Source organism: Lepisma saccharinum, chromosome 10 (genome assembly GCF_977018435.1).
Source record: "Lepisma saccharinum chromosome 10, izLepSacc3.1, whole genome shotgun sequence".
NCBI lineage: Eukaryota > Metazoa > Arthropoda > Insecta > Zygentoma > Lepismatidae > Lepisma > Lepisma saccharinum.
In genome coordinates, this window is record NC_139238.1 from 34711218 (window position 1) to 34735150 (window position 23933).

Consider the following 23933-nt stretch of genomic DNA (forward strand, 5'->3'; position numbering starts at 1 on the left):
AACAAATAGCTTACAAGCAGACTTCGTCAACCCGACCCCAGCGACCGGCTCCCTCTGACTGGCGGTACTCCAACGAATAAGAACAAGAAGATTGCATCCTCGCCGTCGGTCAGGGGATCTACCTAGCTTGAAGTTGGATAAGCTAACGGTAAGTAGCAGAGGTCGGGCGGATTTGGGACTGGCGCCCCAGGATATGGTTAGTCGCCCTCAGGAGTTTTAAATTGTTGTCTCGTGGTATGTGTGATCTCCTGAGGTGTTTTAGTGTGTCAAGCAATGGGCTAAGAAGTTATTTGAATTTTTAACTGTTGGTTTTGTCTAGAGATGTTTGTTGATGTCCATTGTGCTTGTAACGGGTAAGAGTCAAGATATAGTTCTAATATAGCGGGAACCATGGGGAGTAGTTGAGTAAGAACCGATTTGAAAAGTGATGACCGGTGGATTAAGACGGAGATATTCCCTTGTCATATTTTATGATTATGGATGTTGAATAAAGGGACAGTATGAATACAGACAAAAGTCTGAAAAGATCAAGATTAAATACTGAGAGAACCAGCCTGGAATCCCCACTAACTAAGAGAAAAGTGGGAGATACGAATGGAATCATGGAAGAGGGAACAAGCAAGGAAAATGAAGATGAAGAGTTGCAAGAAACAAACAAACTTGGTATGTTCAGATCCTATATCAATGAACTGCAATCTGGGATTGCTAGAGAAAAAGTAACAATCCGAACGAAAACACTAATGACGGAGGTAGTTAGCAAAATACTAGCAGCGTACGAGGACTTGAACACGGAAAATGAGGTCCTGCATGCTATTAATAAAGAGTTGAAAGGAGAAACTGCTTTCCTGAAAGAAGAACTTAGAGCTAGGAGAAATACGCATAATGAAAGTTCAGGGAGCGATAGTAATACATACGCGGACAAATTAAAACAGACACCCAAAGAAGTACCAAAACCATCTAGACAATCTAGACTGACTTTATTCGTAAAAGCCAACAATAAAAACCCAAAGGAAATCCAGAAGATTGTTACAAATAACATCCATCCTACTCGGGATAAAATAAAGAATTGCAGATATTCTATCAACTAAGGAAACACTAATAATAGAGTTTGCGTCACCAGAGGAACTCCAAACTGTGAAGAATAACCCAATACTGCAATCCGAGGGATTAAAAATGGAAATGACAAAAAAGAAAAATCCTTTGGTCATTTTATATGACACACCTAGGTCTTACAAAGATGAAGAACTATTGGAAGAACTATATCATCTGAGCTTGAACGACTTGATGACGGTAGAAGAAATGAAAGCAAATCTCAAAATCAGCTTTCAGACGGGAAGACGTGAGGATTCGTCTGTAAACGTTGTGTTAGAAACGTCTCCGGCAATGAGAAATATATTGGTAAACAAAGATAGACTGTACTTGGCATATAAAGTGATTAAAGTGAAGGCCTTTATCTCCATTCCTAAATGTTATAATTGTAACGACATTGGACATGTAAGTAAATACTGCAAAAATGAAAGCACATGCAGAAAATATGGTGAGCAACATACTGTAAAAAATTGCAAGTCGGCGCTAATGTTCGTATCCGTGTAAAATTCGGAAAAGAAATTGCGATAATAATGTCTGTCCTACCCATCAGGATTTATTGGATAGAGTAATTTCAAAAACTAACTATGGATAATGTACACAAGATTACATCTAGTAACTCCAAAAGACAGGTAAGACTAATACAAAATAATGCGAAAGGGGCTAAAATTGCAATGCAAGAAATTATACAGTAGATCTTAAACAATAGTATAGACGTTGCTATGATTCAGGAGCCTTGCCATTATAAAGGTAAGCTCCTGGGTCTACCTCAATCAGTCCGTGCATTCACCTGCACTGAGGTACCAAAGGTAGCTTCTCTAGTAATGAATAAGGATATTCAGGTCAGGTGGAACAAGACACTTTCAACGTCACATTGTATTGTTCTAGATGTGGATATGGGCACTGGCCCATGGACTTTAGTAAATGTATATTGCCAGTTTAAGAACCCGATATCACCTTACATACGAATTATGGAGAGAGCAGTTCATGTATTGGTGGACAGTAAGGCCAATGCAATAATTAGTACAGATGCCAATGCCAAATCTACCCTTTGGATGATAGAGGAAGAGAAATGGAAGACTTCCTTTCAAGTGAAGGATTTTGCGTGGTAAACAAGAAGTCAAATACACCAACCTTTTGTAGTAGTAGTGGTGCCAAGTCAAATATTGATATTACCTTGGTTAATTATGGTGGACGATCGATTCTGAATAACTGGTGGGTTAAAGACTTTACCACCAGCGATCATAATGTTATAGGATGGAACATTCGTCTTGAAAAAGAAAGTTTACAACAGATACCAAATCAATCTCAAAAAAGGAATTGGAATAAAGTGGAACAGAACCAATTAAGATCTAAGGTTACAAGTCTACTCGCAAGTAAACCTGTATCTCTGGATAAATAATATAGAAAATAATATTCAGATCATTACATATGCTTTAAAAACAGCTATGGGCTTTTTTTCCAGTACCGCAACATGACAAAGGAAACAAACTTGGCCAATCCATCTGTTGAAAAGAAGAACCACTACAAGACGGCTAAGGAAATTAAACAGCAAAATTTAGAGAAGTACCGGAAGTCTAAGTGGATTTACGCAGATCTGATTTAACAATACAAAGTCAGGATGTGGGCTCGACTGGTACAAAGTAAAATTACGAAGGACCCATGGGGCATTCCATATAAAGCCGCAACAGGCAAATTAAAGAGATCTTTACTCATACCACATTGAAAAAGATGCAAAACTCCTATACATCTACTTGGGAGGACACAATCTCATATTTAATAGAGGAGTTGTTGCCATCCGATAGCGAATTGGAGAACTCAGAAATACATCAAAATGTACGACAACAATCACGGGAGCCCTATGAGAATGACACACTGGTTTATCTATTTGCCAAGGAAGAAATTGCCTTAATAATAGATCGACTGACTGGAATTTTCTTGCGAATACATTAACCGCAATGAATGATAACACTAGGGAACATGATTTTTGCCCCCATGAAAGTAATGACTGTTTCTAATGTGTTTTGTAGTGTAGTAAGCGGAACTAATCCTCAAAATTCTCCTACACGTAAAAATTTTTCATAATGTCAATTTTTAATAAAATAAAATTTAAGGTATAAGGTATACGAACATTAGAAAATAAGGCTAGATGTTTACCTGGAAAAGAAAGGGAAAGAATTACTTCATTTGAAAAGTTGTTATGTAAATTTATATATAAGAGACCGGTACACCAGAGAGAGGAACTACCAGTTCCACCCCCCCCCCACCCCCACGCACATAGGTTGTGCAAGCACCAGATGAAGATACCGCAGACGAGCCATCAACATCAATCGACGTAGAATACCATTGTGACGAACAAGATGATGGTGTGCACCTCATTATGCATGATCTTATACGCGATTTAAATTTGGGAAAAAAAGAAGCAGAGATTCTTGCTTCAAGGCTTCAGCAGTGGAAACTCCTTGCGAAAGACACAAAAATTTCCATTTATCGAAACCGTCACGAACAGTTTTCCAAGTATTTCACAATGAGAGAAAATATGTGCTTCTGTGTAGATATCGTTTCCTTAATGAATGAGTTCGGTGTTCGACATTCAGTACCCGATTGGAGACTGTTCATGGACTCCTCAAAATTAAGTATGAAAGCTGTATTGCTGCATAATGGCAATGTTTTACCATCAATTCCTTTATTCCATGCTCTAAATACGAAGGAAACATACGAAACAATGTCTGCTTTGTTAGCAGCTGTAAATTATAATAAATATGAATGGGAAATCTGTGCTGATCTCAAGGTTATTGCCTTGCTCACAGGATTACAGGGAGGTCTTACGAAACATTGCTGCTTTTTGTGCCTGTGGGACAGTCGCGACACAAGTCGTCATTTTGTAGTTAAAGATTGGAGAATGAGGGATGAATACCAAATTGGGGAAAAATGTGGAATATGTGGCGCTTGTTGATCCAAAGAAGATTCTTCTCCCACCACTACATATTAAATTAGGATTGATGAAGAACTTCGTGAAAGCCTTGAATAAAGATGGCAGTGGATTTCTTTACCTCCAAGACCTTTTCTCGAAATAGACAACAAGCAAAATTGAAGGAAAGTATTTTTGTGGGACCACAAATTAGAAAACTCCTGAAAGACAAAATTTTTGAATCAAAGCTCCAAGACGTAGAGCTGGCAGCGTGGAGTTTCTTCAAAGCTGTGGTGAATGGATTCCTGGGAAACAAAAAAGAAGAGAACTATGAATTTCTAGTTTCAGAGCTACTGAGGTGTTACAAAGAAATGGGTTGCCGAATGTCTTTAAAAATTCATCTTCTACATTGAATATCTTGAATATTTTCCACAGAATGTAGGTGATGTAAGTGATAAACAGGGGGAAAGGTTCCATCAGGACATTTCTGACATGGAACGTCGTTACCAAGGACGATGGGACCCAGCCATGTTAGGGGATTACTGTTGGAATACGAAACGAGAAAGTAGCACTGAATATAAGAGACGTTCATTGAAAGGTAGACATTTTTTACCTATTCTCAAGTAAACGTATGCTTTTGTATTGTTCAAATTTCCTTATCTGAAGCAAGCTAATTACTTCTGACTAGTGGTTGATTACTAATTTCCTCATAAAATGATACTTTATATTATTTACATGTACTTACATGATGTGCAATTCATGGCTCTGTACATTTGTTATGCATATTTCCATGTATACTAAAATCTACCTGTAAAAATAAAATCTTGCGTGTTAGAGCAATTTTTTTGTTATTTTTGAATTCAGCACACTTGTTTCCGTAAGAGGCAACTTATTTCGCTCTGGAGGCAAAAAAAAATATTTCATTTGTTCCCTAGTGTAATTATTGTAATATAATAAAGATATGTTGACTTACATACACAGTGCGGCCATTTGAAATCGAGACTGGTGCTGTAAAAAATAAACAAGTGTTCATAGCAAGTTACTTACCTGGGATCATTCAAAGTAGGACCCTCCTGTATCCACACATCATTGCACCCTGTCTACCAGTGCATGGAAGGATTGCTGGAATTCGTTTTTGTAATGCTGTTTAAAATCCTTGTCTTAGCCCTCTTGATGGTCGGTACGTCATCAAAGTACGAACCTTTGAATGCAGATTTTAGTTTAGGAAAAAGAAAATAATCACACGGGGCCATATCTGGTGAATAGGCAGGATACGACAATATACGGATTCTCTTTTGGGTCAAATAGTCCTTCTCAATCACAGCCTTGTGACTTGGGGCATTGTCACGAAGCAGACATCAGCTGCCATCAACCCGATACTCTGGCATCATATGTGCTTTCTTTGCATCAAACGTTTCATAACCTCAAGATAAAATACAGCACTAAGAGTCTGTTTGTAATCCCGGTGTTTAGGAATTATTGTTCTCATTTTCTCAAGCAATTCCGGTGTTCTCACCGTTCTTGCTGCATTCGGATACTCGTTATCTTCAATTGGCTCCCATCCTTCATGTGAAACACCTGTGCCATTCAAATACATGCGTACGGGCTAAACAATTGACCCCATATACTTGGCTGCAACATGTGAATTGTTTCCATAGCAGCCTTACCCAGGAGCGCACAAAACATGATGTTTGCTCTTTGTTCCATGTTGAAATCACGACGCACTTTCACGACACGTGCCCACACTCAACAATCCCACATGTGGCACTGTCACCCAAAGTCAACGAGCTCTGCACCAATTGTTCGTGAGACACCCCCCCCCCCATTATTCGCACCACAGAACGCTTGCACACTGGCGCCACCTACCGAGGAAAAATCAGTCTCAATTTCAAATTGCCGCACTGTGTATGTTTTATTTAGGTTTTCGGTGCATTACATAAATCTTCATATATTTATTTTAATACAACAATCGAATGATGAAATGTGGAGTCAGCTTTGCTTGAATGTTCACTTACTAAATTTGGTGTAAAGGAATGCTAAATATAATGATTAAAAAGAAACATTTTCCGACCACCTGTATTGCTGGAAATTACAGACAGATCAATGGAAAAAAATATTTCAGAAAAGAGCAAATGGTGACATTTACCTTGGTAGCATCCTGTTCAGCAACTGTTCAGTCTTCTTCTTCTCCATGTCCAGCTGTTCAGTTCTCTCCCGTATCAGCTCTTCCAAATTGTTGGAATATTTCTCCAGCATCTGGAACATGGTGTCTACGAAGTTCACCTTTCTGGGAAGCAAGGGGAGTTAGCTTTCAGCATTAGAGAGACAGAAACATACAAAATCTTATTATACAGGTTTAGTATACAGGGTGTTACATGAAAAGTATGAACGAGTTTGGAAAAACTGGGAGAGACAAAGAAAAATGTGTGCACATATCAACATGTGTTGCGGAAGAAATTCCGATTACAAATAACAAATATGGCGATATATGAGACGTAAAGGAAAACAAACAAGAAACACGAAGTACGTGGCACAACTGTTACACAGAGTAGATACAGCAAATTTTGAAAATATAATTTTTTAAAAATAATAAATATCCTCTTCGTCTATTCTGGGATAGGTATTAAAATCTACCTCTTGCACTGGAGTAGGCTTATACTGTAAAAATGACCATAAAAATGCTTTTAACAACGCAAATAGTATGTTTCAAGTCGATTTTATGCTGAGATAGATTAATCGAGACTGGACGTACAGTTTAAAGTGAAATCCGAACCGCTGTCCAATGTGCCTCCACATATAATCGAATCCGGTCGCTTGATTACATGTGACAGCGGTGTTATAACTATGTCATCGGGGAGGACCTTTATTTAAATAACACAAAGAAATTGTAAGAAAATACTCTATAGAATAATTAGTAAATGAATTATTAGCAATGTGACAACATGTTGCTTTCTTCTGATATTAAGGCATCCATACTCTTACGCTTGTTCAAAAAATCGCAGCCTGCGCGTGCAAAATGTAGTGAAAATTTCATTTGATTGGCAACACTGGACTGATGTTTGCACAATACTAGACCAGTTCCTACAAAATTAAATGGCAGCGCGCTGTTGATACACGGGAACGGAAAAGCTAGAGAGGGCCCAAGAATCGCTGGTTGCCGCACAAGATGTGGCAATTCTCACCATGCAGCGTTGCAAAACGAGAACAGAGAAGATAGCAAAGCAACGGTGTGGCAACAGCGCAAGTTCTATAAAACGCCAATGTTCGTGTTTCAGTGTAGAATGAAGAAGCAGTGTTGCAAACTCACCTTCCGTGGTTCAACTTCTTGAAGAGGTCGTGCACCGCGTTGAAGTCCGGCCTCATCTCTGCCTGCTCCGCCCAGCACTGCCTCATGATGTTGATGGCTTCCGGTGGCGCCGCCCCCTTGCTTACCGAGGGTCGAATCAACGGCGGCGGGTGCTTGATCTTCTCGATTATATCTGTAAGTGCACAACACACGACTCTACATCATGCTAATACAATCTTCACCCAATAACATTCGATCGTCACTCAAAGTTAAAGCCAAGAAATTCTTCGGTGCATGCATGTTCAATAGTGTCTCTTTTAATATGTCGCCCTACATAAAATTAAAGTTTAGTAGCAACCCTGAATCTGTGGGTGGTGGCTGCATATATACAAGTTTAAAATAGTTTTTGTGATGGCTCGTAGCAACGAAATGAGAACAAATCGTTACTAAGAAAGTTGTTAATCTTCATATCCCTTACACACAGCGGCAGCTCAAAGGGTAGAGCCGCCGTGCCATGGCACTACCCTCAGAAGAAGCGCATACCTCGCCAAGTATTGTTAAATGAATACATTGATAGTTTACAGACAAGGAGATTCGAATATTGTAATCGGTCAAGCTGACGTGACGACCGCCCCAACCTCCTCACTGCATCGCCAGCTGTTTCGTTCGTACCCTTGCGAGGCAACAGTCCGTGCCGCCCAGGAGCTGGCCTAACCCATGGACCTAACCAAGTTCACACACGTGGAGAGGGTTGAAGAAGTCTCCGCGAGGAACATTTCCACCATGAGCCGAGAACAAAGTGACAGGGGGCGGGGTTAGCCCATAAGAAACAGTGCCCGTCTTCACCTGGCACGGCGAGGGAATTTTCGCAGTGTTAACACAGTTACCACCTTCAGAGAAAAGTCGCTAAATACGACTGAGTTGTAAGACCCTTTGGGAAAGTAATTTCTGCCTACTTTTGGAGAAACGAACCTAGTATTTTTCCAAAGTTATATGAACATTCTTGATAATAGATAGATGCACCAAGAAGGCCATCCAGATTTTTTAAAAATATAAAATTAAAAAATCCTATTATGATGCGAGTTTCCTTTGGCATTTCGACAATTTCTTTTCATAACAAAGATATTTTCGACATCCAGTTAGAATACGTGTGCATGGAGAAGGAAAAGGTAATAGGATTTGTTTTTCCTTACCTCTTGTAATTGTTATATTTTTAGGGAAGTGTCCTGTAGTGTATAAAGATAGATTAGTGAGTGAACTTGTGCGTTATTACTTAAACACACGTTGTATTCCACGTTACCAAAGGAGGATAAACATCTTGGCCACTGGCGCAACCTCAAGAAGAGGGCCGGGAGGGGGGAGGTATTGAGGAGGTTTTTTTCTCGATTTCTTGATCACGTTGGCACTACCCATCATATTTGCAGCCGGCCGCCACTGCTTACACATGTTGAAAGTTTGCACATCCTGCATATTGTAAACACACACATATGTCTAATAATAATCTAAGCTTGTTTCATGTTCACTTTTTGCACATAGGGTAATAAGAACTGGACCTACCAAAAAAGTGGAATCCACCGGGTATCGAACCCGGATCTCTTGAGGACGACATTACCACTGTTTGGTTAAATAGAAGCAGTATAAAGGCAACGATAACAGATAAAGTTAGTTTACAACACTTCACGAATAATATTGGTTGTCGATACACAGTTGTGGGATATTTTTGTGTTTCTGGGTGTGCTAATTAAATATCTTTTGGTCCGAACTAGGTTGCACCATATATCCAAATGATAATCTAACAACAACCGCTAGCCAACGCCATCGGGGAAGCTCACATGGACACGCTAAAGGAGGGATATGGGAGTCAGAACTCCCCCTTTCCCTTCTGAACTTAATTTTATTGAAGAAAACAGGAAAATACAACTATTTTGTCCAGTTTTGTTACTATTTATTGCATTAATAATGACTTTCTTGACCTCCTTTAAAAATTTCGAAAAGCGTTTGTGTGCGCAAGTGTTAGTTAAATTACACATACAAATTTAAATAATGTACATTCTACAGTATAGACGAAGGTGTAACTTATATACAGTGTATATATAAATTTTTTATCACATTTTTATATTTAACTTTCCATTTATATTAGGCCACTGCAATTAGAGATTTTTTTTATCTGTTCATATAGGCCTATACCACTCATATTCCTGGTTATTCGCTAGTCACACTAGCGCCTCTGGCGGGGCAGTGGAGCAACAGAACGTGCGTATAAAACTGAGAGCTTTCCGTTTTTATATCAAAATAGTTACCTTCTACTGAATATGTAAAGTTGTTTGATTGTTTTTGACTTACCCTTTATTGATGCTTTCAGATCGGTTTTTAAAAATATAATTGACAACAATGTGACAATACCGTAGTCAAAATCTTTTTTTCATTTTTTTTTTCATAATAATTGTCACTTACCTTCCGGGCTTAGCGACAACATGCAGAAAGGCTCGCCCCTCACCACGACCTCCTGCATGATAATCCCGAAGCTGTACACGTCGCCTGTCTGGGTGCCTCGCTTCCTGAGCACAGGGTCTCGAATCAGCTCTGGTGCGCACCACAGAAGATCTGAAAAATAACGAATAGGATAAGAAATCAAAGTGGACGGGATTATGCCAGAACCAAGGGAGATAGTGCAGGTATAATAAGTATAGGCAGGAGCATAGGGGTCTGCACGGGGGGTGCCCCCTTTGTACACTCAAAAATATAAAATGTAGAAACTACCATTTAACAAAGTAACTCATTTCGTTTAATTTGAGATTACCGCCGATTGGGGGGGGGGAGGGGCAAGGCACTCTCTGCCCTCCAATTCAATTGGAGGGACAGGTATTATAAATAGTTATATACATATATATAATATTGTTTATACCAACCCTCCGCCATCCCCCACAACTTATTTTAAGTTGGGTCTTTGCACATCACACTAGTACCTCTTGCTGACGCATTGATTCAAATATTCCAGAATTTTCCGGACAAACCTCGTATATTCTTTCATGCCAAGTTATCTCAGACGGACTAAGTGATACCTTAGAAGTTTATCTGACGTTACAGTTCTGCGTGAAATCATATGTTTATGCCATGAAGAGGCTACATAAGGTTGTGGATTCCGATATCAAAAAGTTCGCGATGAAAGCTTGGAAGCAAAACACGCGAATGCCAAACCCCGAGGGAAATAGGCAGAGCGAAGGAATTTGGCTATGAAAGACGAAGCAAGAAAACTTCAAAATAAAAGAAGGGGGAGATGCTGAAGAAGTTCACGGGGGAATTTCAGAAACGTATCTTATGAGACTGGCAGATTGTCAGCAGCAAATTCCCCGAGGTTGGAAACAAATTGAAAAAAATCCATACAAGATAAAAAAAAGTGAACTTTATTGATAATGATTAAAGACTTACCTCGGGCTGTTTTAGAAGCCGGGGCGATGTTCTGTGCTTCGTAAAAAGCTGGCAAGCCGTAGTCTGTGATCTTCAGGACCCACCTCGCATCTATGACGCAGTTTCGTGACGTCAGGTTTCCGTGGACTTTGATTGGCGAGGAGTGAAGATAGCGCATCCCCTGGACGAAATAAGAAACTTGTAATATAAACATAAACCAAGTTCCTTTCATAGCAAGATATGAAATAACTTAAACTGTTCGTTTGATTTCATGACAATGTGGTTGCTTGCAGCTACGGAAAGAACACAAGAGATGGGCACACAAAGTTCCCTAAATCGTGCCATTATTATAGTTGGAAGGAATGAGGTATGGCAACTCTGCTCGAGTCGCAGTTGGCAACACTTCGCTTCTTTGTGACAGATGTTCCAGACATCTAAACAAGGTATCTAACTCTTTTCTTTTGTGACTCACCTTTATCGTCACTTACATTTTCAAAGTCAGAATTATCCTAGAGAATTAAAAAACGGGGGAGGATGGTTATGTGCCCTATTAATTACTCAACTAGTTACCAAACTGCACACCTTACTTACTCGTCTAATAATTTTCGCGGCACAAGAGTACATCATACAGATGCTACACAGTGGCGGAGATAAGGGGGGCGAGGGGTGCAGTTGGGCCCCCCCCACACTTTTCGCCACTTTCGACCCCGCAAAAAGCTAAATCTTACCTACAAAGGAAATATACTGTCTTTGCCCTCCCTTGAGTTTTGGCAACTTTCCCCACCCGGTTTTGGAACCCAATCGTTGCCACTGAATTGCTACACCATTCCGCACAAGGTAGCGAACAGGGTAGAGAGAATAATAGCCATGTTTGTCACGTGATGGAGATGTTGGTTCCGATTCAATATCAAATTAGTAGAGTCAGTTAGAAAGCGAGCAAATGGCTTTTGGTGCTAGCGACGTTAGCAAATCACAGAATTGCGATTTAATTACAAATCACAATCGCTGTTATCCCATCGAGCAAATAGGGATATGTTTCTGTCCTGTCAGATTAGAAACACAATTTATAAACTCATTTCACTGTATGGATTGACATTTCATGCGGTCAATGCAACCGTTTTTTTTAATCGGATAGGGGAGTTAAGGACCGCCCCTCCCCACATTTCAAAATTCTTTCCAAACCCAAAGAAAGTTTCATTTCTCATCAGAATATATGCTAATGTATAATCGTTATTTTATTACACTTCGTTAAGAATGTAGTTGTTAATTTTAAGGAAGGCAAGTTAGCAGATAACATTCGTTCCTACAAAATCAAAACCACTGAACAAGGTAACATATTTACTTAGAGATAATAAACCTTTTTTTGAGCAGGTCTCATCTCCAGGAAAATATCAACTCGGGGCAAGCCCTGGCACCTAACGACCTGTTGGGTGAGATGAGTCAAGGCTAAAGATTATTAAACATTTTCCTGCTCTCACAAAAATAGGCAATTGTTAGGCTGGAGTGTTCAATGAACTAACTGATCTCTAACTTTATGATGTAACACATTTACTTATGCCAAAAACAGGTGTTATGTAAAAGATGGTGGTTGGATTTTTAGATCAAATTATTATGAATCTCTTTCTGAGGAAGACCCTGTTAGAGTGTGGACACGTTACGTTTTACTGTATTTCTTTTCTACAATAAATTTTACCTTGGTTTGCATTTGATTGTTCGATTAATAAGGGAAAAATCACTCACAATACTTTATTAAAATTATGCTTATTTATACACAGGGTGTCATTTTAATGGCGTCCACGGACCACGGAAACGTATTGAGGACATCAAAACAAACAATTTTTCTCAGTAACATTTCTCTCGTTGGTGCGTAGTTTCGGCGCTACAGTCGTTCAAAAAGGCCCGTTTTGCCGCCTGATTGCATTTGTGACGTCATATCCCGTCGTGAAGCGATGCGTTTCAGGGTTACCAGGAACACACATATTCTATGAAAAATGACATAGCTACAATCAGCCACATTATGTACCGTAAAACAAAATTAGAAAACACGTTCTGTAACCTAACAGAAAGTAGACAAACGATACGAAAAATGTTAGAAAGAAAATTGAATGCAAGTGGAAGTGGTCAAATCGAATTTTGTCTCAGCTTACATGTCAAATATTTGCAAATCTAGTTACCAAGTTGGCATCTACAATTTAGTCTATCCACTTCGTCCTTCTCATACTAGTTGTCTGTGACACACAGAACAAATGACAAAATAGAAATGAAAGATCTCAAAATTCCAAAGGTAAGCAACACATAATATAATGTATATTAAGGGCATTATGAGGCAAGTGGCAAAAATGGTTGAAAATACAGGGAGATAAGTAGTAGTAATACAAGCTTACCGACGATTGTGTTATGCATGCACCGGATACACATGTAATAGTTTGAAACTGTGAACAGGGTAGTATAGAGTAAGGTGGGGTAAGACTGCGCGGCGGGTAAGACTGCGCACCGGTTTTTCGAGGTGAAAATCACACACAGTTGGCACCACTGCGCCACCGTTACTTCGTCCAAGATGGTAGTTAGCTGTGGACAGTGGTGAAGATACGTTTGAAATTCGTTGTGCTGAGAGAGGTAAGTGAAAAGATTTTGAGGGTGTTTGTTATTTATTTTGGTACTTTGTGTTTTGAGTACTACGTCACTGTGAATGTATACAATATTAAGATTTTCATGGATAGAAGAAGCTGTGTTAATGCCGAGCCCACCTGTGTATTAGTTTCCATTGCTTTGTGCAATGGCTGGCCAGCATCACGTGATTTGTTCAGGAAAGCAGCACGGGGCATGACTGCGCACGTGCACAATTTTACCCCACAAGTGTGTGGCTTGCAGGTGCAAGTGTGTGGCTTGCAAGGCCCAGCCATTAGATCAATTTTTTGTCCACTGAAGTCGTTTCATTCATCTGAGTGTGATAAGTGGATGGTAACCATCCGGGTCGCCCAATCACAGTTTTCCAAGTGGCATCCATTTTTACAAAGGAATATGGGAAGGCAGCTACAGTTGGGAATGCCATGAAGGGCTTTGAAGTGACTGGATTATGCCCATTCAATCAAGACATCTTCACTGAGGACGAGTTTCTTCCCTCTACTGTGACAAATGTATCAGCTCCAACTCCATTTCAGCAGCCTTCAACAAGTGGGGTTAACAATACTGGATCATACGGGCACATTTCCGTTAACCAGATATCACCACTTCCACGTGCAGAGCATATTCAGCACCGCCGACGAAAGGGAAGGCAGTCTCAGGTGTTAACTGGATCTCCATTCAAAGTCAACTTGGAAGCCTCGTTGGCTGAGAAGAGTAAGAAGAAAGTTCAGGGGAAACAGAAACGGAACATCGTTGTTGAAGCAATGTAGCAAGCAGAAAACGCCAGAAGAAAGAGTACAATTGCCCAGGTTGTAATGAGAAGTACAGCGATCCTCCAGTAGAGGATTGGATCCAGTGTTCCACATGTGACGAGTGGTGGCATGAAAATTGCACCTCGTATGAAACAGGAACCTTTATTTGTGATTTGTGTTAGCAATTCCTAATCCAAGTGAAGGACGGGATTCACTGTGCCTACTGTGAGAATGCCACGAGAAATGTATCCCATATGATAAAAGAACTTTTTTAGGTGATTTGTGTTTCTTTTTATACAAATGTGACTCTGTGTAGAAAGTGCGCATTCTTACCCCAACTTGATCGCAGTCTTACCCCGCGGTGCGGGTAAGACTGCGCATTTGCATGGTCACGGTTTTGTAATTGTTTCATGCAGAAATATTGTTCATTCAGCTTTCGGAAATTTACTGTGACTCCGCAAAGGATAGTGCAATGTGTATTGCATTTTTCATGTGTGTCTGTAGTTTCATAGCTTGAATATAAAATTATGAACTCAAACTGCGCAGTCTTGCCCCACCTTACTCTATTCGTTACTGATTCATCATTACGTTGCTACTGTGGTTGTACGTGTTTTAGCTGTAATGTAACAACGTGAACCTCGGATACTTCCGTTATCAGGACAAAAGTACCACAAGGCATCTGGACACAAACCTGTAGATATCAAATTTCCAACTAGATTTTCAAATATTTGACATGTAGCTGGGCGTAAACAGCCACATGTAAGCTGCAAGCCCAATAAAATTTATTGTTGTTGATATTTGACATGTAGGCTGAGACAAAATCCGATATTGACATTTCATTTTGAATACTTTTTTACCATTTCTCATATGGTTGGTTCACTTCCCCCTTCCCCTGCGATGACTGCTGATCTTCTGGCTGGTAGGCTATGATGTTCGGTCTACTGGACGCGTTTCTTGATTCGTTTTTCAGCTAATAATATGGTTGGTAGTTTGTCATTTTCACCAAATTTGTGTGTTCCTTGCAACAATGCCGTGCCGTGCGCCGTTTCGCCGCAGGAAATTACGTCACAGATACGATCAAATGTTGTGTTGGGTTGCCAGCATACAGGCGGCAAAACGGTCTTTTTTGAACGGCTGTAGCGTCGAATCGACGCACCAATGAGAAAAATGTTACTGAGAAAAGTTGTTTGTTTTGATATCCTCTATACGAATCTGTGGTCCGTGGGCGCCCTTAAAATGACCCTGTATATATAAATATTTTCAAACAGAATAGTCTGTGTAAACTCTTGTACGCAAATTGTGCTCTAAATTATGACATGTACTTACCCGCACTAGATCCGTGAGCAAAGATAGCCTGAAGGTCCAGTCCAGCTTGATCTCATCCTGAACCAGAACGTCCTCGAGCGAACCCCTGCTGCACCACTCGTACACCAGCGCAGGACGTGTGGGGTCGGTGAGGCAGCCAATAATAGGATTTACGTTTTCATGACGTAATCCATGCATCTGCAGTTAATACAAGGAAGAAATGCACACGTTTATGTTTATTCATCCTGGTTGTAGAAAAATAGAGCATTTTGTCACGTGAATTAGTATACGTGGCGTGAAAATGAGAGGAGAAAGATTCTTCTGATTGTACAGTCACGAACATTTCTGAGTTGCGACAACCTCCTTGACTTCCAATGCCATCATTACAACCTACAAATATCTGTGACTGTGAAAGTCTATATTTGACACTATATTGCAATTCTGGATAGAAAGTAGCTACTTTGCGCATCTATAGGGTTACATAAAAAGAAAGAAATGGTTTGAGTTGATGTTTTAAGTCCACTTTATGCACAGTAAGGCTAATCGGGACTGGACCTACCGTTTAAAGTGGGATCCGAGCCACTGTGCCATGTGCCTCCATCGGGTATCGAACCCGGGACCCCTTGATTACAAGGCGACGACGGTACCACTGCGCCATCGGGGAGGCCCATTAAAGAAAGAAAGTAAGTAAGTAATTTCAGAAGAAACCCAATACGAATTCCAATGCTGGCAAATATGGAAAGGGGGGAGGGGGCTCCCCGATGGCATAGTGGTAAAGCCATCACCTTGTAATCAAGGGATCCCGGGTTCGATACCCGGTGGAGGCACATAGTGGATCGGATCCCACTTTAAACAGCAGGTGCAGTTCCGATTAACCTTTCTGTGCATAAAGTGGACTTTAAAAGACAAACTCAAATATGGAGGGTAGTTATTCAAAATGGCGAAAATGTCAAATTTAAAACCTTTATACATTTCTATCATTAGCGTATCCGAAAAGGCAGAAACAGATTTATTTTACCAAAGTCTGAATGTGGAATCCGAAAATATTCAATCTCAAGTTTGAACAGGTGATCCCGGACCGCCATTGTGAAATAAGGTCATCATTGAGAACTGATATTTTAAAGTAGCACAACATCCAAGTTTAAAAATAAGTAGTAGAACTGTTTCCATATAGATATTCTTACACGAGAAATTTGTCTTAAATACAAGTGTGCAGAAGCGTAGCAAGGGGTGGGCGAAGAGGGCGACTGCCCGGGGCCTCGCGTTCCATGGGATTTATTAAAAAAATGTATTTAATAGACCTGAGAAAAATAGTTGGGAAAGGCTAATTTTTGTGGGCAATAAAACTACAACATTATATTTTTACCCGCCTTTAAATTTTAGTTAAGCATTACACTTTGAATGAATACATCAAATATTTAGTATTTTAAAGAAACCAGATGGTAGTTGCCTGGTATTAGAAGCCACACCGCTATAAATAAGTTATGAATAAATTAATCCCTCATTGTATCGAATCTGTACTTGTTGTTTGTCTTTTGCGTTTTAACGAATCTTGTAATTGAGCTTGAACTGGGCAACAATGAACACTGAACGTAGAGGAATGAAGGAAGCTTTCCAGGTTGAAGGAAATAAAACCTTCCTCCGAACGACCATGTCACAAGAACGATTGTAAGAACTGGCAATACTATTTATAGAGAATGGCATCGCCTTACCTCTGGACTATTAAGAAGTCATGAGTGAAATTATTAAGTATTTTAATCAGTGATTTTATTATTATTATTTAAATTTGATAATATTTGTGCTGGCGTATCGGTTCACATTGAGATTTCAAAGTTTAAGAACAGATGGGGGCTTCATGTTCTAATGAAGCTCAGGGTCTCGCGATATGTTGCTACGCCAATGCGAGCGTGATTAGAAATGCTCTGCAAAGTAATTTGACAATTTTTAAAAGTATTATCTATACAGCTCAATTCTCGTCTTAGATGGAAGATTGAATACCATGACGTAATCGCATATTTTACCAGCTCTCTTATTAACTTTAAGAATTAATGATTAGACAGAACAATACAAGAAAATGTAGGAATTAAAAATCACATATTTTGGAGTGTAATTGGTTTTTACCAATGAAAAAATTGAGGAGAAACGGCATACAGATATTACCCACTGTGGAAAAATTCAGAAGTCTCGTAGCCAGTGACATCTGGTAATGCAGATTGCAAACAAAAGAGATTCTGTAAATATCTTGCCTTTGTGTGGGATAAGTCTGATTGAAACAGCTTTTTAAAGTCTAGGATGGACGGAATGGAAGTCTGTTGCGTCTAATACATGCTTAACTATCAACCATGTAATCGCAGAAACATCTTTGCTTAGAATATCTCTGCTGAAAAATTGTGAGCAAATGAATTCATGTGCGAATACATTGTGAACATAGCATAAAGACCTGCTTTAAAACAGAATGCTTTTATCATTGGGTGGAAATTTCAGTAATTACTTCCGAAACATCGATATATTTTAGACACTTACCGTAACAAGAATATCCATTGCCTTGTTCTTCAGTTCGAAGGTCGCTTGGATGGGGAGATGCTTCACTTGGACGACGTCACCCTACAGCCAATAATAAAGCAGATGAACATTAGAGAGGTGCACCTTTATGGAAACATCTTGGATAATTCTCAGTATTAAAGAAATCAACTAAGTAGAAACCACTTGCAGTTTTTCAACTAAAGTACTTCCTTTAGCCTCAGGATTTGAGTTGGTGGAAAGAGACAATTCCAATATCATGAGATTGCTTTGTCATGTGCATGTTGGTCTATGGTATTACTTCTGGAAACAATGTTTCAAAACTAGATTCTATGCCTTGTCTAGGGCACGAAACATACAATGTCGTTCCTTGAAACAAATGGCAACAAGGAATGCTAAGAACCAGTGGCGGCGATTGGGTTCTAAACCTAGGGAGGGGAGGTAGTTGCCAAAACAAAGGGGGGCAAGGACAGTTTACTTTCCCTTGGTACATAAGGTTTAGCAGGGGGGGGGGGGCAAAAGTGGCAAAAAGTTTGACCCCCGCACCTCCTAATCGCCGCCATTGCTAAGAACACTAAAACTTAACCTGCTAACCTATTCGCTTAAGGACCTAATAGCAGGAAGTAGTTTTCTATCCATACGGAAAAGGCAGTTGAGGTCCCCAGATAAGACACAAAATCAAGTTTTCGGCCATTGCTCGCTGAACTGTTCTGTCGATAGTCTTATCCTAATTTAGGCAGAAACGCAGACAAGGCATAAAATCAAGTTTTCAGTCATCATTTGCGCGAAATGTGGAGTCGATAGTCCTGTCCTAGTTTAGGCCAAAAATATTGTTAATAAACACAAGGGCAAGACCAACAGACATAGTTTATGTTCCTTATAGATTGAACGCTAAAAGGAAGACCGAATAAATGAATGTCCTAATTAAACAGTTACGCACTAGGAGCATTATAGTCGATAGCCTTGCAGATGATTTGTCTTATTTAATGTACAGGGTGAGGCAAAAAGATGTTAACAATAAATGGGTGTTTAATCACTTTCAATTACAAGCAGGGATTTGGTTACAGGGTTTCAATTTGGCACCCATCCCTATCAATGCACTCATTGAGTCTGTTCATTGTTGTTTGTAAGGCCTTCTGGGCCATTTGGGCAGGAATTCCAGCGATGACGTGAGTGATGCGGTGTTTCAGGTCATCTAGGTTGCGAGGTTTGCTGGCGTAGACCCGATCCTTGACCATGCCCCACAGCCAAAAATCGCATGGCGTCAGGTCGACTGAACGTGCTGGCCATGGGAGAGGACCACCTCTACCAATCCAGCGTTTACCGAACGTGTCGTTCAGGTAATCCCGAACCAGCAGACTGTAATGGGCAGGGGCGCCGTCTTGCTGAAAGTACCCTCGCTGGAGAATGGCAAGTGGTACCTCCATGAACGTGCCGAGCATGGCAAGGTAATTCTCTCCCCTGACGGTCTGTTCTTCAAAGAGGAACGGTCCAATCACTCCAAATTTGCTCACGGCACACCAAACGTTCACCTTAGGGGAATCCCGCATGTGCTCTCGAACTTCCTTCGGGTGCTCAGTCGCCTATATGATACAGTTGTGCTTGTTCACACGACCGCTGATGTGGAATGTTACTTCGTCAGAAAACATGAACAGAATGTCAGGCTCAAAGTTTACCATTTCGAATATTTAGTCTCCCATACAGTGTTAACATCTTTTTGCCTCACCCTGTATGTTCTGGTTTCGCAATTTTGACAGAACCACGTGGAATACATAAAAAGGTACCTGGCACTTTTTATTCGAGAATTTCCGTGTTCGAGGCCATGATAAATTTACACTATTTGTATTTTTTGAATTAATGCTTTCCTAAGTTAACGCACATGTGAGAAAGTCAATAATATCCAGGTTATGTCACCTAATTATGCCTTCAATGTCCTGGACGGATTCACCTGTGGAAATTCAACCTTGCTGAAGAACAAAGATTCACTTGTTTAGGGAGCAAGTGCTAGTATCCCCGAGCAGTAAGTCACAATTGGGGCATCAACTGAATGTGTGAACTTAGCAACGGACAGTTAAACAGCAGTGTTGCAATGTGCAGATGTTAAACACCTGAATCTACGAGAAGCAGCTGTTATACCGGCAGGCATATGCAATGCACAACGCGAAAGATATACATAAGTGAGACATTGTAAATAACTTCATTATATGATGAAAGAAGAATGATATAAAATGAATATTTGCATAAGCGATTTCTTTGTTGAGCTTGGGGATTTTTAAAATATATGCACAATGCAACACTACCGCAAATGTTTCTGAATCAGATTTTGTGGTGAATATCACCTTACGATCTGCTTATGTCATCAGTCCAAATCTAGCCAATAGCCAACCTGGTTGAGATAGTTCACAGTCAGATTTCATTATCGACATGAATAGCGTTGTATAAGTACTCAAGACAAGTTTCGCTATCAAAAGTCTTAATCTCCAACCCAACATTAGAATTGAGGCATGTATTAATGTACAAATTCTGCGGAACGCGAGATTGGTGTTGACAAAAAGATAATGCTCCTGTAAGCAACCCTGACATGTACTCAAGACCTGAGCAGATACAATAAAATAATTATGTGTTGCTTGAAGATGCCTGTGTAACGGCAATAAAACAATCAATGTCACATGATTCGTTTCGGAGGTTTGATTGCACCGAATATTTACCCGGCAAAAAAATAGTTCTTAAAATGTTAGTTCGGATGTCACTAAATAGCAAAAGCATTAGAGGATTGTCAGTTTGCTATAAATAATGGTTGTATGTTTAGCGTTTTACAATATTTATATTTGATATTGTCTACATCCAACAAAATAAACGCGGTCTGCTGACGAAATAAGACAGCTTCGTGATGTAAGTTGGCAGAATATATAGAAAGAGTTCAGAATATTTAAGTATCTCAGAAATCAAGTTTGTACATCAGTTCTTTAATTGCTCTAGACTTTAGATTGATGAAACAACCATGAATAATTTGATGAAACAGGAAAAATTACAAAATGGAATACCTTCCCATTTAATAGTCTGAAGTTGAATCCAATATGACGGAATTCAAGATGACCGCCATTTTGGTCACATACTTTATCCGGTGTTCTCCTTCTCTGTATCATGTTTTGGACGGTTTAATTCCTGTTTCACTGTCAGTCGATGTTTTAAACGGGTACTTCCGTACTTATGGACCACCCTGTATATTTCCTGGATAAAGCTCTAACCCACGGTCTTCAGAGGCACTCAACCACCAGAAGTGTCATAATACAGGTTACAAATGAATTAATATTACGCTGCACACATTGCATAATATAACTCTAAACATTCCCAGTATACACTAAACACTATAACTAACATGACTAACATGCAATCTACATAGAACAAGACACAAACATGCGAACACTTACGTTATATCTTGCACGAGGGTCGACAAAAAGTCCCCTCAGGCTTCCCGTGCTTCCTGTGTTCTTCACTTGGTTCCTCAGAGATCCAACCGACCCTTTTAAAAGATCTGGCTTGTCAACATCTGGACCTCCTAACTCCTGGAGATGCTGCAACCAGCAACAAAGCATAGCCTCAATACCAGCGTCCACCTGTGACAACACAAACCACAAACAGACGAAACGTCACAACACGTCACAACCAAAAAGCACACTACAGTACAGTAGGTAAAAGAAGCTACTCTACGAAGTCTACAATAAGAAGGAACAGAGTTGAAGAGGGTTTCTTCTTAAAAAGACAAGAGTTAAGTGTTATACGTAAGCATCTACATCTGGAGACACATAACACACAATAAAAAATGACAATCTGTGTATTAAAACCGCAGGAATCACTTTACACTGATGCAATCTAACGTTCACGAGTAGAAACTACACTTTAAGCTTCCTATAACACTCAGTAACACTGCGAACTTTGGTTAGTGTTGATTTTCTGTAATGAACACTAAGTAGCCTATACACTTGCAAAACACTTATTCTTCTACTACTCAATAACAACTGCATCTAATTGAATCACAGTTCTACATGCCATGTGTTGCACTCTCCCGCCAAAACCTCACACGGCAGGCAAACGCGGCAACGGAGCAGCCAATCAGATAGAGCCTCGGCAATACGTGACTGAAGCTGATTGACTGTTCAACTCACGTGCACGCCATAACGTCAATAATTTTGGCGCGAACTGAAGACCATTTTAAAATACTCGTATAACAGCTACAACATGATGACTTATCTTATTTATGTACACTTCGCAACATCTTATTTGACCGCCTCGAAAGAATTCTAAGTCCCGAAATCGTAAACTTAGCAACATTGCACTTCAGCTCCAGGTGAGAGTAGCCAACTTTGAGTAGGTCCTTTCACTAGACGATAAACGCTGCAGTGATAGGTTTTCAATTTAACACTTTCCATGAACTTAGAAACAATAAACCGCTATTATAATACACAATCAAACAGATATAATAAATTGGAAAAAGAACCTTGAAGGATATTTACGATTCTGCTTGCTCGACTTGAAATTTGGGGGGTTTGAAACACTGAATAGAGTTTTTCTCCACCTGGAGGAAATTGCCATCAAATTTGTGCAGAAAGAAGCAAATTTGTGAGGATTTTATGCGACATTTTATTTACAATACCTGGCATAATATCGAACAGTTCTCAAAAACATGTATTTTACTTTACTTGTCGAGAAAATGAACTTGAAACACAGGAAGGTGTGAGTCTTCATAAACTTCAACATGTTTTTAAGGGTGTAAATTCATTAAGTTAACGTAGAGCAGTTGGTTAGGCTCTGCTGTCCTTATTTTTCATCAAGCGTGAAAGGTCGCGGGTTCAAATCCCACCCTCTTCTCTTTCTTTTTTTTGTTGTTTTTTTTTGTTTGCTGAACAGATACCGTTGATATTAGAATATTTAAAAAATGAATCCGATGCACACTTGAGGGACGTCCCTTCTGCGCATATTTCCCCTTAGAAGTTGCAGATTTCCAGGATTTAAAGTTAAAACTTTTCTTTTTAGTTATTATTCATATGTTGTGTTAACACACACATCATGATTAATTCACAAATCACATATATGTATTCAGGATGCAAAATGTAATGTTATTTAAGTTATGTTATTGTTTGTTCTTTACTGACACCTAAAATATTGATTATTTGATTTCGTTATACTAAAAAAAGATATACAGTCATGTTAAGTAGTGATGTAGTGCAGTACTGTAACGAAGGAGAGCGTTTAATGAGTTCAAATTGCTAAGATCGGTAATTTTATTTCCGTTCCTTCGTAATGACTGTTGTCAATCCCCTCACCACCATCTTACCAAGCGTCTAAAACTAATAGTAAATCGCTTATTAACATAAATAAATTGTTATTGCGACGAAGGCCGATTCGATAAGAAACTACTAATAAGTATTTATATAGTGAGTGACAAACAAAAAATTCAAAACCTCATAATGATCGTTAATTCCTCACTGCTTTTGTATCTAAAATGTTTGTCTTCTTTGATCAGAAAGTACGAGTATCAGATATAACAAACTTTCCGCACTAACTTTGCAATATTCGAAACCACCATTACTGACTTAGCTCTATGTAACTTGATTGTGCGCATTCCACGTGGCATGTGACTTCCTCCTATCATCGAAATAACTTTCTCTTACTATTTCCTTTCCTCTCGTGAAATACAGAGACCAATGTTAACTTCTTAGCACGGTGGATAAACTTTACACCCAACGATATTCTCATGAAAAAAATCCTGCCTAGAAGAGAATCGAACCTACGACCTTCCTCGTAAAAATCAAGCACGCTACCTCTTCTCCAGGTAGCTCATGTTAAAATTTGCTACCAGTTTGAAGAAACCAATTCACACATAATGTCATATCTATAATTTCCTCATGGCAAGTTTCATGAGGAAACGAATTCAGATAAAATCGAGAAACTCTGAAAGGGAAAAATGATGAACATGTCTATTGGCGTTTTGTCATATTTTGTAAATTGTGTAAAAATTCCGTGTTTTGAACAAGCAATC

The 23933-nt window shown here is 39.5% G+C and overlaps 1 protein-coding gene across 1 annotated transcript in view; it reads right to left on the bottom strand.

The window, feature by feature from the left end:
• Positions 1 to 23933, bottom strand: part of LOC145994061 (retinal guanylyl cyclase 2) — a 317639-nt gene that overhangs the window by 30427 nt on the left and 263279 nt on the right. The window contains exons 9-15 of the mRNA XM_083130147.1: positions 21325 to 21510; positions 17897 to 17977; positions 15395 to 15571; positions 10713 to 10872; positions 9738 to 9887; positions 7305 to 7476; positions 6144 to 6284 (exon numbers count right to left, since the gene is read on the bottom strand). Coding sequence (XP_082986273.1) covers positions 6144 to 6284; positions 7305 to 7476; positions 9738 to 9887; positions 10713 to 10872; positions 15395 to 15571; positions 17897 to 17977; positions 21325 to 21510 — 1067 coding nt within the window. The remainder of the gene's footprint in view (positions 1 to 6143; positions 6285 to 7304; positions 7477 to 9737; positions 9888 to 10712; positions 10873 to 15394; positions 15572 to 17896; positions 17978 to 21324; positions 21511 to 23933) is intronic.